At 42.8% G+C, this 14,759-nt stretch overlaps 1 protein-coding gene across 2 annotated transcripts in view; it reads right to left on the bottom strand.

The window, feature by feature from the left end:
- CHST9 (carbohydrate sulfotransferase 9) overlaps positions 1-14,759 on the bottom strand; it is a 233,202-nt gene that overhangs the window by 37,825 nt on the left and 180,618 nt on the right. For both annotated transcript variants that reach the window (XM_087869906.1, XM_087869907.1), the window contains one exon: positions 481-518. In XM_087869906.1, coding sequence (XP_087726032.1) covers positions 481-518 — 38 coding nt within the window. The remainder of the gene's footprint in view (positions 1-480; positions 519-14,759) is intronic.

The raw sequence follows: 14,759 nt of genomic DNA, 5'->3' as shown, positions 1-14,759 counted from the left end.
GTGCTGCACAGAAATCAAAGACCAGAATGGAAAGTCAACTTGTATGTTTCTCCTGCCAGGGGTTCTGTTTTGAACTGTTTGGGAGGGAGTGACTTTCAGCTGGCAAATTAAAACTTGGGAAGATCACACCTGAGAGTCACCTTAGTTAAGGGAAAAATAGACACAAGTTTCTATTTGCAGCCATGATAGTATCAATGCAGAGGTCACGATATGTTCAGAGGAATGCTTACAAATCAGAGCCGGCAGTGTCTTACTTCTCCACTGTCTCCTTCGGCGGGTGTGTGGAGGGAAGGATCGAGATCGGGAGACAAAGAAAGTGCACGATCATCCATGTCTGACCAATGTATTTGTTCTCAGAACCAACAGCATGTATAGTGCTCATACCTAATAATTAGCAAAACCTTTTTTTCCATATTTACAAATGCTTGACTATTAACATCTAAAGCACAACTCTACAATTTATGAGAAGGGAAGAAATACCTGGTCGGTGATATGTTCCTGGATTTTTTCTCTAGTCACTGAAAGAGAAAGCAAAAATAAACGTGACATTAAAGTGTGAAAATGAATAAAAAGCAGTACTGATCCCGCTCTCTTTTCACTCAAAATTCCAAAGCAGTCATGGGCTCTCTGGGCAAACACTTGTATTGCAATATGGACCTTTATAATCACTCCAATAATTGGGAGGAAAAAAAAAAGCTAAATCCTAAATAAACCAGAGAAGTGGAGAGAAGAAAAGGACCGACTAGAAACTTGAACAACAGCCAGTCAAAGGTTTCCAAACATGACAGCCTGTTCAGGTATAATACTGACACCGAGCTCACGGAAGCTTGAGGACTAGACAAGGCACTCTAAGGGGGCAGGTGGCACAAGTGCTACTTTTAAAACCTTTTCTCTTACCCATGAAGATAATAAAGACATTATTATACTTTGTTGTTATGGTGCCGCAGAGATTAAAGTGAAAACCAACAGCTTTATCAAAGGTATTTTGGTCAGGACAAAAGAAAAAATCAGACTAATGTATGAAAGGTAATGCAGATATAAAGAATAAAGACGCTAAAAGAGCAAAGCTTCATGTGAAAACAGTCTCAAAGGGATCAGTGTTGTTTATGCCTTAAATAGAAGAAAAAAAATCCTTAGTAAAAACAAATGATCAACAAACCAACAAAGCAAGAAAGAGGAGAAAGAAGAAATTTTGTGGCCCCGCGGTTATTACGTGCTTGTGAACATCTTGGTACGATACGTACTTGATTAAACATGTCCTTTTAAAATTTTAAATAAGATAACTGTGCAGTCACTTGCATTTTTAGGAAATAATACATACCGATCCTGGGTACCTTTGACCCAGTTTCCCCCAATGGCAGCACCCGGAAGATCAAAAGCACAGAATCACAACCAGGATGCTGACACTGACTTGGTCAGAATTCAGAGCATTTCCATCACCACAGTGATCCTTCCCACTGTGCTTTTAGAGCCACACCTATTTCCTCCCACCTGGTCCCTCTTCTTGGCCCCAGGCAACCACTAAGCCGTTCTCCATTCTACCATTTTGCCATTTCAAGAATGTTATATAAATGGAATCCTCCATTTTATAAACTTTGAGGTCATTTTTTTCTCACGCAGCAGGATTCTCCAGAGATGATCCGTGTTGGCCTGTGTATTTCTGTGCGTTCATCCCTTTTCATTGCTGCGTAAGATCCCATGGTGTGGACATACCCAGGTGTGTTTAACCGTTCGCCCACTGAAAGTCATCTGGGTAGTTTCTAGCTATTATGAATAAAGCATCTATCAACATTTGCGTACAGGCTTTTTTGTGAGTGTAAGTCTTTATTTCTCTGGGATAAGTGCCCAGGAGTGCAGTCTCTGGATTGTATGGTAGTTGCGGGTTTAGTTGTTTAACAAACTGCCAAACTGGTTTTTTTTTTTTTGAGACATGTAGTGAATAACTGATATTACCAATCCATTAATCAACCAAAAATAAGTATATTTGAACATTTTACTAAGTATTCAGTACCAGGTGAGGTGTTATATGAGATACAGAAGAAGTATAAGGAGCATAGAAAATGGAATGACAGCGTTAAGAGTGGACTACCATGCCCCTGTTACAAAATGCCAGGGGCCAATCTTAGAGTCTTCAGATAATAATGACCCATTTCCCTCCTTTCTTAATGGTATTGCCCAATGAGATTCTCTTGCTATGTTTTAAAAGTTAGATTCCTTTTGTTGGATTATACACAGGATGTTTAAAGAAGAGGCAACATGATTTGTGCAAAAAGCTTGGCCTTTAGAGTTAGATCAGCAGTTTTGCCTAGAAAAGGGAGTAGAACATCCAGGAGAAGGAAGGGCATGGGCAAAGCCATGCGACAAGGGGGAGCATAGTGGGGCCAAGGCATGGGAAGGAAGCCATGATGGCCAGAGTGGAGAAATAAGGGTGTGCGGGGTAATATGCAGCGGGGCAGCAAGTAACATAGACCACTTCTGGAGATTTCTGGTCGTTACAAGAGCAGTGGGAAGTCAGTTATTAAGGAAATTTAGACCAGGGTGTGGGTAGGGACATTGGAACGGTGTGGTCAAATGAACATTTTTAAAAGACCACTCAACGCTTGTCGTAACTGCAGAATAGGCTGGAGGGGAGCCTGGGGTGGCAGCAGGAGTACAAAGCCTTCCTTTTGTTTCCTTAGGAACCAAGGGAAATCTGAAGGAATTCAAGAGAAAAATGAGAGCCCAAACAATCGTCATCATCTAATAATGCAGCGGCCCACTGGACTCTAGCAAACGGGGCAGACAACAACCTGGTATCTAAGTACAGCCTCGCCATTTACCAGATGCTTGATTTGGGGCCAGTTAACTAATGCCCTGCCCGTTCGGCCATCTAGAACAAAGAGTTCACAATAGCTCCTCCTCTCCAGACTGGGGAGGATTAGAAAGAAGTCAGTATGCATTCTGCAGGCAGAGTATAAGCGAAGGGCATTCTAGGGAGTGTGACAGGAAGAACAGTCTCAGAGGCAAGAAGAGGGTGTATTTGGATGAATCTCGAGATGTTGTGAGTGGCTTACAGAGTGAGAGGACGTACCAGAGCAGGTGGGAAGCAGGCGGTGTGGGTCTTAAGAGGGTCAGAGAACAGCCTTGGGGCATTGTTGGCTTGCGGTGAGGTTGAGAAGGGTTCTCCCGGCTGTGGGAAGCCAGTGGAGGTTTTTCAGCAGGGAGTTGAGGTGACCAAAGGTCTGCTTGAGAAAGATGACTTTGGTGATGGCGTGGAGGAGGGGGTGATGGTGAGCCGGAGACAGGTATCAGAGAGAGCAATAAGCATGTCCGGCAATACTCAGGTAGGAGGGATGAGGGTTTCAGCCCAGCAGGGAAAACAGAGATGGAGGGATGCATGGAGCCCGCGGCCTTTACTGAGGGAGGTTCTGGAGACTGAGTGGATGTGGGAGGTAGAGGAGCAGGGAGTGGGGGCAAGCCCTAGGTCTTCAGCGAGGGGAACATGTGGATACTGGTGTTACCAAACAGACAGAGGGAAAAGGAAAAGAATTTAAAGAGAAGTTATCAAGGGAGCCCTATAGGCTTGTCCCCATAATTAAAATGAAGATATCTATAGGTTATGAAAACTGACATGGCAATTATGGTATATAGAATCATGTCCCCCCATGTTCATATCCTCTCTGGACCCTGTGAATATGGTACCTTACATGGCAAAGGGACTTTACAGATGCAGTTAAGTTAAAGGTCTTGAGACGGGAAGATTATCTGGGATTATCTGGATGCGTGCAATGTCATCACAGGGCCCTTATAAGAGAGAGGTAGGAGAATCAAAGGTAGAGGAAAAGGGAGGTGACAACGAAAGCAGAGATCAGAGGGACGCCGTGTTGGGAAGAGGCCATGAGCCTGGAAGGTGGGCAGTCTCTACACTTGGAAAAGAGAAGGAAGCGGATTCTCCCCTTGAGCCTTCTGAAGGTATGCAGCCTTGCCATACCTTTCTTCTAGTCTAGTGAAACCCATTTTGAACGTCTGACCTCCGAACTGTAAGAGTAACGCACTTGGGAGAGCCCTGGCTACAGCTACAGGTAGGAACCCAAGACACCAACCTGGGTCGTGTCTTGGGATGACAAGACAGGCTGGATACAGGTTTCCTTGGCAAAAGGTCAGAGTGAGTCCAAGATTTGGGTCATTTGTCCAAATGAGGAAGAGGCAGGTGTCTGTTGGTGGTAGAAGTGACAGGACACACTTCCATGTTTTGGACGCTTAGATACCAGGGCAGGTATGGCTCAGACAACAAGGCAGGTGCCATGCTGGGGGAGTGAGGGGTAAGGCATGGGTTGATTCAGAAGATAACGGGGCAGGCTTCTAGTCACCGAGGTCATTCAGTCACTTGAGGATCACAGGGACTCAGAAGCCAGACAGGCCATTTCTGTGAGTTACAGTTATTTAAATGTAAGAAAAATCATCTTCTCCCTTGAGCTATTAAAACTCTAATGAATTAAAATATATAATTATATAATTATTTTGTGGCCCTAGTGGTTATAATTGCGGCTAATGGTAATTTTTTTTTCTTTGCTTACGGATAGTCTCAGGCTGGTGGAGACGTACATGTGCCCTGGCCAATGCAAGAAAAAAAGGAGGGAATCCCACTTAAGGAAAACCTAAGTCATTCCCAAGTTTATTCAAATCATATTTGAAAAAGAGGAATGGAATTTAGGGGATAAATTGTAACTGCATAAGCCTTTGCTAATAAAAGATTAAGAAGTATGTGGTTTAGCATCTTTTAATTATTTTTTCTAGCATCTTGAATATACAATATTTGAAATCTCTGGTTGGATCAACATTATTTTGCTCAGAGGTTTGTGGACTTTGCATACTGATTCTTTCCTGTTTCCAAGTACATTTGCTTTTAGGCTATTTTTATTCACTTTAAAGGAATTTTAATAACTTTCTGTTGACAGCATGGACAGCTGGTCTTGAGAATTAAAGAAAATTCACTTGCTGACTGAGGAAGGAAGTGACATCAATGAGCTTCTAAAGTCAGCCCAGAGGGGGAAATTGGTTTGTGAGAGAGTGGCCTTTCATTGCACTGTATTTATCGAGCGATGCCTTGAGATGCAAATTGCTGTATCAATCAAACCCATGGTGCCTACCTCCAACCAACTTCGTGCAAACCGAAGGAACAATGCCCTGAAACACTGAGAGGAAAAAGGATGAGGGGTGCAGGAACCCAGGGGCTAAGTGAATTACGGGAGCTCATGATCCCCTCTCTCTGGGCTGATACTTCCTTTGCTGTCAAGCCTCAGTTTCTTTGTCTAGAAAATGAGCTTGATGCAATCTGTTGGCTGAAGTCAGTCTATTTCTGTGACAGATGGCTACCAAGACCATGTCCTTATATATATAGTGTAGACATGTTATCTTTCCACTCTGTCCCAAAGAATGCTATCAATTGCTTTGTATCCCCCACTGAGAGCATCTGGAAAGAGGGATCCTTAGGTAGTCATATGTACCTACTCACTTGATCTCTTGATACTTTAAAAATCTGCATTCACTGTTTATGACTCTACTGCAGAAAAAGTCAGGCACCCACTCGGGACTTTAAATAACAATGACAGTAGTAATAACAATTTAATTGTCATAATAATGAATGACTTCATTCTTCACCACCATCAGAGAATTTCCCTCTGGACCTACAGCAATCCATTTTTCAAAGGTAAGTGTGGTGCAAGTGGATTGTGCGTGTGTGCGTGGGTGTGTGTCACGTGAGCACGCATGTGTGTATACACGCACACCAGTGTGAGGCAGGCAGGAAAGTAGCTAGGTATATTTTATGGTATGAGCTGAAAAATTAGATTGCTACTATTTATTTCTTAGCTCACGTTAGAAAGTGTTTGACGTGGCTACAGTAACGGTTCAATAATAAATAATTTGAGTTTGAGTTAATGATCTAGTATCAAAGCGAATTTAATTCAGCCTAAGAAAAAGATGCATTAACATTGGTTTCTTTTCCTTGTCTCAAAGCATACTTGGGGTGTTCAATTAAATTTTCACATTTTATGAGTTAAATATGTAATCTGAACGACTCAAAAATAATACTGGTTAAGTAAAGAATGGATGAGCTCTCAGGAGCCACAGCCTTCAGACCAAAGGATTTCAGGCTCTTCCCAAGCCTAGAGATACTCTGACTCTAGCAAAGTTCATTCATCTGATCCTATAGCAATATTTTAACGAGCATCTATTCTGGGCTATATGCTTGGTGTCCCGGAGGCACAGAAGCGGAGGAAACAAGACGAGCACACAAAAAGGCAACCACGTGACATCACAGAGCTGTAAAGGATTATTAGTAAATGGCGTAAGTACGCAGATCAAAGGATACTTAAATCTTGCTATAATAGAAATGGTGACAGATTCACTTTCAGACTTTTCTGCTCTTGGCTTTGCCACTGTCAAGCTATACAGTAGTTAGCAAATAACTTTACTCCTCTACTTTTTGTCTTTGGTACATAATGACAGTGTTTCAAGGACAGAGGGTTTCTAAGTTTGTTTCTAGGTACTGAAGTTCTTTGGCTCTAAAAAGAATGAGGGAGATTGAAAATTTCGATAGAATTGCCACCCCCCCCCCAAAAGAGAAGAGGTCATGTTTGGTGGGGGCACCTGGGGATGCCTCATGGAGGAAATAGCATTTGATCTGGGTAGGACATTAGCAGAAGCAGATTGGAGGAGAGGCATTTTATCTAGAAGGAAAAGCATGAGCAAAAGTACAGAATCAGGAAGTGCACGGCGCATGTGCAGGGAGTCGTGAACAGTGGCGCTTAACTTCAGTGGAGTCTGTATATTAGCGAGTAATAAGAGGCGAGGCAAAATCTGTAGGATAAACCAGTGTCACGGAGGGCCCTCAAGACTTAGGGGAAGATTTTGACATTTGTTTGATAAGGGAGCTCTACAAGATTGTTGAGCCAGAAGTTGATCAAAACTGAAATTGATCAAATCTAACAGTGCTATGGCTTGAAGACGGGGGACCCACTGCTAAGAATGAAGGTGAATGTGACACACTGGGTGAGTAGAGCAGACGTAATAATTCAGATGGGGGACTGATGCAGTGGGACAATGGAAAGAAAGGAATTAAAGATAACCAAGATCTTTTGTGTTCTTGCTTTGTATTTTTTTATTTTCAATCTTTTAATTCAAGTATAATTAACAAATGGTGTTATATTAGTTTCAGATCTAGAATTATAATGATTCAACAATTCTATACATGACTCAGTGCTCAAAGATGACCAAGATCTTAAGCTTAAGTTACTGGAGAGAAGGCGTGCTTCCTGCAAAAGTGGAAGCAAGGAAATGGAGCCAGTTTAAAGCAGAAGATTTGGCAAGTAATGGTGGAGGTGGGATGATTAGCTAGGTTCAGCACTGGTTAAGCTTAAAATGCCAGTAAGACATCCTAGAGGAGGCACAGAGTGAGCTCAGTAAAGAGGTCAGTATCAGGCAGTCTTCTGCAGAGAAAGGATGGAAGCTTCAGGATGCAAGACTTGTTTTACAAGTAGTGAGAAGGAAAGAAATACCAAATTAGAACTTTGGGCAACAGCTGTATTTGAATGGTTTGATGCCTCCTCAGGTAATGGAATTCAAAGTTTACATCATCTGCAGTGATATGAAGAGCCGCTGTCTCTCTGCTAAACTAAGCTAAGTGAACATAAGGATTTACTATTAGGCGCTAACAAGTTAGAACTCTGGTTTCAGAGCATATGTTCTCACTGGTCCTGGATCCGAGTCAAAGGCTATGAATTCTGACACTAGTCCAACATGTTCTTTTCTTTAACACCAAATAGTTAACTTAGTTCTTCATGAATGCTGCCTGGGTATCCCACAAATTTAACTTAGTTTTGACACTATCTGCCTGGAAAGAGTGTCAGCTCCCATAGATTAAGGGCTCAGCCCTACAGAACGATCCCCCCCCCCCACTGTCCTCCACTTTAGATGCCAGTTGCTGGTCTAGGGGGGTCCTCTGTGCTTTTGACTGACCAGCTATAGATGGAAGGTGCCAACAACCCCTTTCTTGGGCTTGATTAATTTGCTGGAGAGCTTCACAGAACTAAGAAATATTATACATACTGGATTACTGGCTTATTATAAAAGGATGTAACTCAGGAACAGCCTGATGGAAGATGCATAGTGCAAGGTATGTGGGAAGGGGGGCAGAGCTTCCATGCTCTCTGGGCAAGCCACTCTCCCTGGATCTGCCTCTGTATGTATGTATGTATGTACGTACGTACGTATGTACGTACGTACGTACGTACGTACGTATGTATGTATGTATGTATTTGTTACGGAGGCTGCTCTGCATAGCTAGGATTGATTAAATCACTGACCACTGGCGATTGCACTTAAAGAAGAACTTTTCTTTTACATTCAAACAGGATTTTAAGTCAGACAAGATTTTTAAAAAAGAGCAACACTACACTGGTACACTGAACTGAGCTGGTTAATTCGTAGCTAACTTGTAGAGTGCTAGAAACTTCAGACAGTATATATGGATCTTCTTTCAATTCCCTAGTTTCCATACATCAACACTTACTCACTTACGGCTAGAACCAGCTGAAAGGATTGCTAATGTGCTGTAATTATTAGTCAATCTCGCAGCTCTTTGTACAGGAGGTAAGCATACCTCCAGAGGGTTTGTTTGGAGAGTGTAGGTCACGGTGCCTGTGGAGAGAAAAGGGGAAGGCTATGGTTTTCTCAGTGGTCCCTCTGTATCATCTGGGGTCGCGCTGTGGCGTGTGGTGCGTCTGTGGTACAGGCAATGGGACCAGGTGTCAAAGGCAGCTTTTAGGTGGCTCCATATGGCAGCATTTTCCCAGTATCGACCTACAAGATCTTATCCTGTACAATACCAACCGGAGAGGATAGACGCATGATGTTTATACTTTTATTTCATTTCCCTTATTTTTGGTATATTTTTTGGCACTTTGGGGAATGTTGCCATTTGTTAGTTTCTTTTACATTTCAGAGTTCCTAAGTATCTTCTAATCACCCCTCCTAGCCCAGGGGTGGGGGTAAAGAGTGAGGGGCTGGGGATAGGGAGGACAGTAGGAGAGCGTAGGGAGGTGTCATAAGTCAATTCTGGGGTGGGAACCCTTTTTTGATATCCAGGAAATGGTAGAAATCACAAGGCTGTACAAGGTGAATTATGTTCACCATGGCTGTACCCTAGTGAATTCTTCTTTCATTAGAGACTTTGCTTATTTTACATCATTAAAATTAATTAGGGGGAAATTATTTAATATTCGTTTAAATCCAAATTGATCCCTAGCTTCTTGCTTTTTGTAAGAAAAGATTTTGGGGTTTTAAAGCTCACTGTTTTTGTTTGTTTTTTACTTAGCAGGAAAACATGTTGATTATTCTGTTTCTCAATGGTAACAGAATAATTTTCTTTTGTTATTTCCCTTGCTTTTGGAAAATATGTATCTCTGGTTAAGTTTGGTTGGTACTGTGAAAGTAATAATTTGAATAAGGCACTTACACTCATGAATCCCTAAGCCATTTCATACATGAAGTTTCATATGATTTTTTTTTATTTTAAAATCTCTCATTCTTCGTTTTTTTTTTCTTTAAAAGAATGGAGAACATAAACGTTAGCGTTTTATGGTACAGGCAAATAATAGCAATTCTGCTAGAGTGCCATAGTGAGTGCTTACATCAATACAATTTTTCTTATGTTTAAAACACCAAATAGTATAGATAAGAACTTAAGAAGCTAATTTGTCTCCTCTCACTCTCAAGACAGTGAGAGGAGATAAATTCCATCATTCTCTGTTAACCAAGTTAACGTCAATAATATTTTGGTAGTTTGAATCACCAATCACAATCTTATATAACTAAAGAATCCCATCTTCTTGACTTTGTTGAAATTCAGTACATATAGAGATTTTCTTTCTTGTCTGTCAGAGAGTACTTGCTATATAAAAACTAGTTACAATAGCACGGTATGGTTCCAACATAACTGGATACGGTATGTTTCTTCTGTAACAACACTGATCCTGGGACGGGTCTGTTTCAGAAAGCAGCCCGTGAATACTTGTCATTTTAAATTGCTACCTAAGATTTCTTCGACACACATCAGAGCATTGCCAAAATCTAGATCCGTTTGAAGGTAGCTATTCAGCAATGATCATAGAAAGTTAATTCAGGGGCGCCTAGCTGGCGCAGTCGTTAAGCGTCTGCCTTCGGCTCAGGGCGTGATCCCGGCGTTCTGGGATCGAGCCCCACATCAGGCTTCTCCGCTAGGAGCCTGCTTCTTCTTCTCCCACTCCCCCTGCTTGTGTTCCCTCTTTCGCTGGCTGTCTCTCTCTGTCAAATAAATAAATAAAATCTTAAAAAAAAAAAAGTTAATTCAATGCCCTTGACTGTAAATAAGGCAGAAATTTGAAATCCATAAAAATCTCATCATGGCCATTGTGTTGAGATGATTTTCCGAAGGACTGGGGTAGAGGCAGAGGACAAATGAGGACACCATTTCAGGGCCCTTGGGGAGAGAGGTGAGGAGGTCCTGAGGGCAGACAAGTGATATTAGGATGTAGAGGAGGGACCCATTCCCGAAATGTTCAACAGGTAAAGGCAACTGCTTGATGGATTAGAGAAAGGGAGAAATCAGGACAATTAGTGAGTTCCAAGTTTGGTGTCTACTTGGATGGTCATGCCATCCAAGGAGCAGTTGAGAGGGTAAGATAATGAGTTCTGATTTGTACATGGTTCAGTAGCTGTGGGACATCTAGGGATGAGACGTCTAGAGTGAGAAGAAACGGGGCTAGGTGTGATAAGAGGAAGAAGTGCTCAGAAAGATAAAGACAGAGGCCAGAAGGGCATAAGATACGTAACAAGGGCGTAGTATCAAGAACATTAACAAGTCAGGAAGGATCCATTCTTACGTTGCGAGCAGCAGACGCACAATGACAACCCCTTAGGGGGAGAATTTGTCAACATCTAACAAAACGTCCTAACAATTTGCCCCTCGCCTCAACCTTTTGACTCCTGCTTCTAGATCTGCCCTTGAAGATACACCCGTGCAATATAAACAGTATATGCACATGGTTGTTCATGACAGTATTGCAAGGAATAACAAAAGACAACAAACAACCCATTCGAAACAACTGTAAGTACACTCATACAAGAGAGAACTATTTATTTATAAAAACACAGTACGGAAAATCTCTCTGAGATAAGAACATGAATATATCTATATGGTTCTGTTTGCAAAAGAAACATGGAAGAAACCAGAGACTACCGAAAATACTTCCTTACGGGGAAGGGTGTGGATGGGCAAGGTGGAAGAGAATATGTTTGGGAGTAAGACCTCTCTGAGAAGACATTTTAATAGAGTCGTGACCTTGGACCATGTACATACTTCACCTATCCAAAATATGACGCCGCCAGTCTACCTCTCCAAGCAGTGGACTTTCTGCTGCCTCATGTTGCCTCCCTCATTTTACCAACACATTTCGCAAAGCCTGACTCCCCTGCCACTTCCCGAGACACGATCTACTTTTACATCTTGCCTTCCTCCAGATGCACACTTTCAGTTAAGCCTGGCAGTACCTCCAAGCTTCTAGAAGTCTGCTGCCTGCTAAGTCATTACCGGGACTAGTCATAAAAGCTAATGCTGGTGCTTATTACTGAGCCGTTGGGTCTATTTTGGAGAACTCAGAGAATGAAAAGATTAGCTGCCTTCAAGCTCCCCCAGCTGTTCAAATGGAATAACTTCACGGAGCCCCAGGGTGCCGGGCGGCACCGATTCAAGCTTGTATTTTTTAAAGAGCATTAAAAAAAAAATAAGTGAAACAACTCTTGATGTGTCTCTTCAAATGTATGCACTTATTGCAACTTAAAGAATATTCTATAAAGGTAGGAGGTAGTGATTAAGAGCACAGGCCTGGGTGTCAGACATCCATGAGTTCCAAGATACATGAGCACCCCCTCCTCTGTTCACCAGCCATGATCTTGGACAATTTACTTACCATCTCTAAGCCTTGTTTCTAAACCTCGTTTCTCTAAAGTGGGGATTATCAGAACAATACCTACACCTCATGAGGTTTTCATGAGGGATGAATGACATAATGCATGTGTCAGAATTAGCACAATGCTGGCACACAGTAGGTGCTCAATAAATGTAGCCAGTATCTCTTATCATCACAATTATAGGATGGATAGTGGAAATGATGGTACAACCCAAGCATTTATAGTCAGGGCAGCCAAATCCTGGTCTTAGCAGAAGAAAATTTTAGATAAATTTAGAGAGAAACCATCAATTGCATCTAACATAAGAATATTGAAGCAGGGATGCCTGGGTGGCTCAGTCATTAAGCTTCTGCCTTCGGCTCAGGGTGTGATCCTGGCATTCTGGGATGGAGCCCCACATCAGGCTCCTCCACTGGGAGCCTGCTTCTTCCTCTCCCACTCCCCCTGCTTGTGTTCCCTCTCTCGCTGGCTGTCTCTCTGTCAAATAAATAACTAAAATCTTAAAAAAAAAAAAAAAAGAATATTGAAGCAGAACTGAGATCTTGATGTAGCTAACACAAGTTTGGCAACATTTACTAGAGTTCTAAAGTTTTATAAACATTGGAGAAGAAAGACAAATACCGTATGATCTTACTTTTATGTGGAATCTAAAACAAAAAAAGAAACAAAAACCATAGAAAAAAAGATCAGACACGTGGTTACCAGAAGCAGAGGATGCTGTGGTTGGGGCGGGGGGGTTGGAGAAAGGTGGTCGGTCAAAAGGGTCAACCTGCCAGTTGTAAGATCAACACATACTATGATGTAATGTCCAACCTGATGCCTACAGCTAGCGCTGCTGTATGACATACAGGAAAGCTGCTGACAGAGTAAATCCAAGAGTTCTCATCCCAGGAAAAACATTTTTTCCTTCTTTCTTTTGTTTTCGTTGTTTCTATTACGAGATGATGGGTGCTAGCTGAATCTATGGTGATAATCATTTCACAATATATGTAAATCAAGTCATCATGCTGTACGACTTTAACTTACACAGTGATGTGCATCGGATATTTCTTAATATAAGCAGAAAAACACTGGAGAGCAAATCTAAATCCGTATCATGTCCTTTACTCCCTTGCTCAAGTTTAAGTTAGCCACTAAGAAATTCGTGCAAAAATTTACAGATTTACTTAGAGGCAGCTCTTGTTTTGTATGTTTCGGTTAACTTCCTTCCCAAGATATTGGTCATACACAGTGTACATTCTCAACCACCCATCTGGTTCCTGGACCGGTGCCTAGAAAGGCCTGGCTGCCTCTGCTTTTGTCTGTTTGCACCTGTCCCAGAGAGGGGGCTGAGAGGGTTTTGTGGTTAGCACCTCAGCAAAGGACAATCACGTATTTACCTCCAGAAATAAATATGATCATTTCAAACTTCAAATTTCTTTTTCGCATTTAGTGCACATCACTTATATGTGTTTTCGTTTTCTTGATGCATAAGGGAGAAAAATCGAAACTAAGGCCAGGTCACAGCAATGGACAATCTCGTGTTCCTTATGGCCGAGCTTCTCAGAAGTGCACAGTGAAGAGGAAACAGCTGTGCCAAGTTAGTGAACCTCCCAACCTCCAACCCCCAACCGCCAGCTCCCAGGTCTCCAGGCCCTTCACCCTCCCCCCTCCAGCCGCCTTGTCTGCTTGCCACACAAATGTACCTGCATTCCACGACAGCAACACCATTTTCTACGCACGTGATGATGTGGAAAAGGCTAGAAGCCCTGTGTGGGAGAAGGAGCAGCTTTGAGAGCTGCCTTTTTAGAACGGGGCCAAAGGAACCGTGTGGGGCTGTGTTTCACAGTAGTGCACACGGAGGGAACCTCGAGGCGATTCCACACACAAGTGTGCAGTGCAAGAAGTACTATGGGAGGTCTTTCTGCCTACTGGTCAGTCAAGAAGGCAGGAGCTTTCATCTAGAAAATAAGAGGCACACCTCTTTCTTCATGTTCTGAAGCTTTAACTGCTGCATCCCTTCATTACTTGTCCAAAGTCAACACCTCCTTGAGAAGCTTATTTAAAACAATGTAAAACTTAATACGAGGAATCATTCCAAAGAATAGCACCGGGCGAGGCATTATTTGGGTTTACAATTTTAGCTGTGACTGGCCTCTGAGCCTCAGGTGAGGAGGGCCACCTGGGGGTGGGTCACGGCCCGAAGCGGCCCTGTGCAACGTGCCCTGCGTTTCACCAAACTACTCATGTGAGGTAACCCACACTGGGGCCCAGAGAGTTATTTCCACTTGCAAGAGCAGTCCCTTTGCTGGGAGTGCAACCAGTTGATAACTATGTGAGGACTAGTGTATGGAAACCTGAGCGAACTGGCAACATATATTCATTTACTCCGTAACCGCCAGGCTTTTTATAGAGCGGAACCCCTGGGCAGCGGGCCATCTGGCTTGCCCTTTAATTTGACCCTGGCCTGTAGCATGGGCTTTGGCACGCACAGGCCTGAGTTCAAGTCTGAGCGCTGCCACTCATTAGCTGTGCACCTTAGGCAAGTTATTTAACATCTCGAAGCCACGTCTGCAGATGGGAGAGCTGTGGGTTATCATGGGATGACTACAGGGTGTTGCTAGGCCGACTGGATGAACAATGCGCCGGCAAGCGTCTAGAAGAGCTGACGCCATGTTCGCTCTTCTCTTTACCTCCTGCAACCGCAGTATAAAGCACCTGGAAAGTTAACGGTAACAGGTCTCACGTCCGTACCATCAGATGCTCAACACCTCCAGAGACATCAGAGAGGC

This window comes from Ursus americanus, chromosome 19 (genome assembly GCF_024610735.1).
Source record: "Ursus americanus isolate L20-20 chromosome 19, mUrsAme1.1.p, whole genome shotgun sequence".
NCBI classification, from domain to species: Eukaryota; Metazoa; Chordata; class Mammalia; order Carnivora; family Ursidae; genus Ursus; species Ursus americanus.
This window is presented reverse-complemented; position numbering and strand designations above follow the sequence as displayed.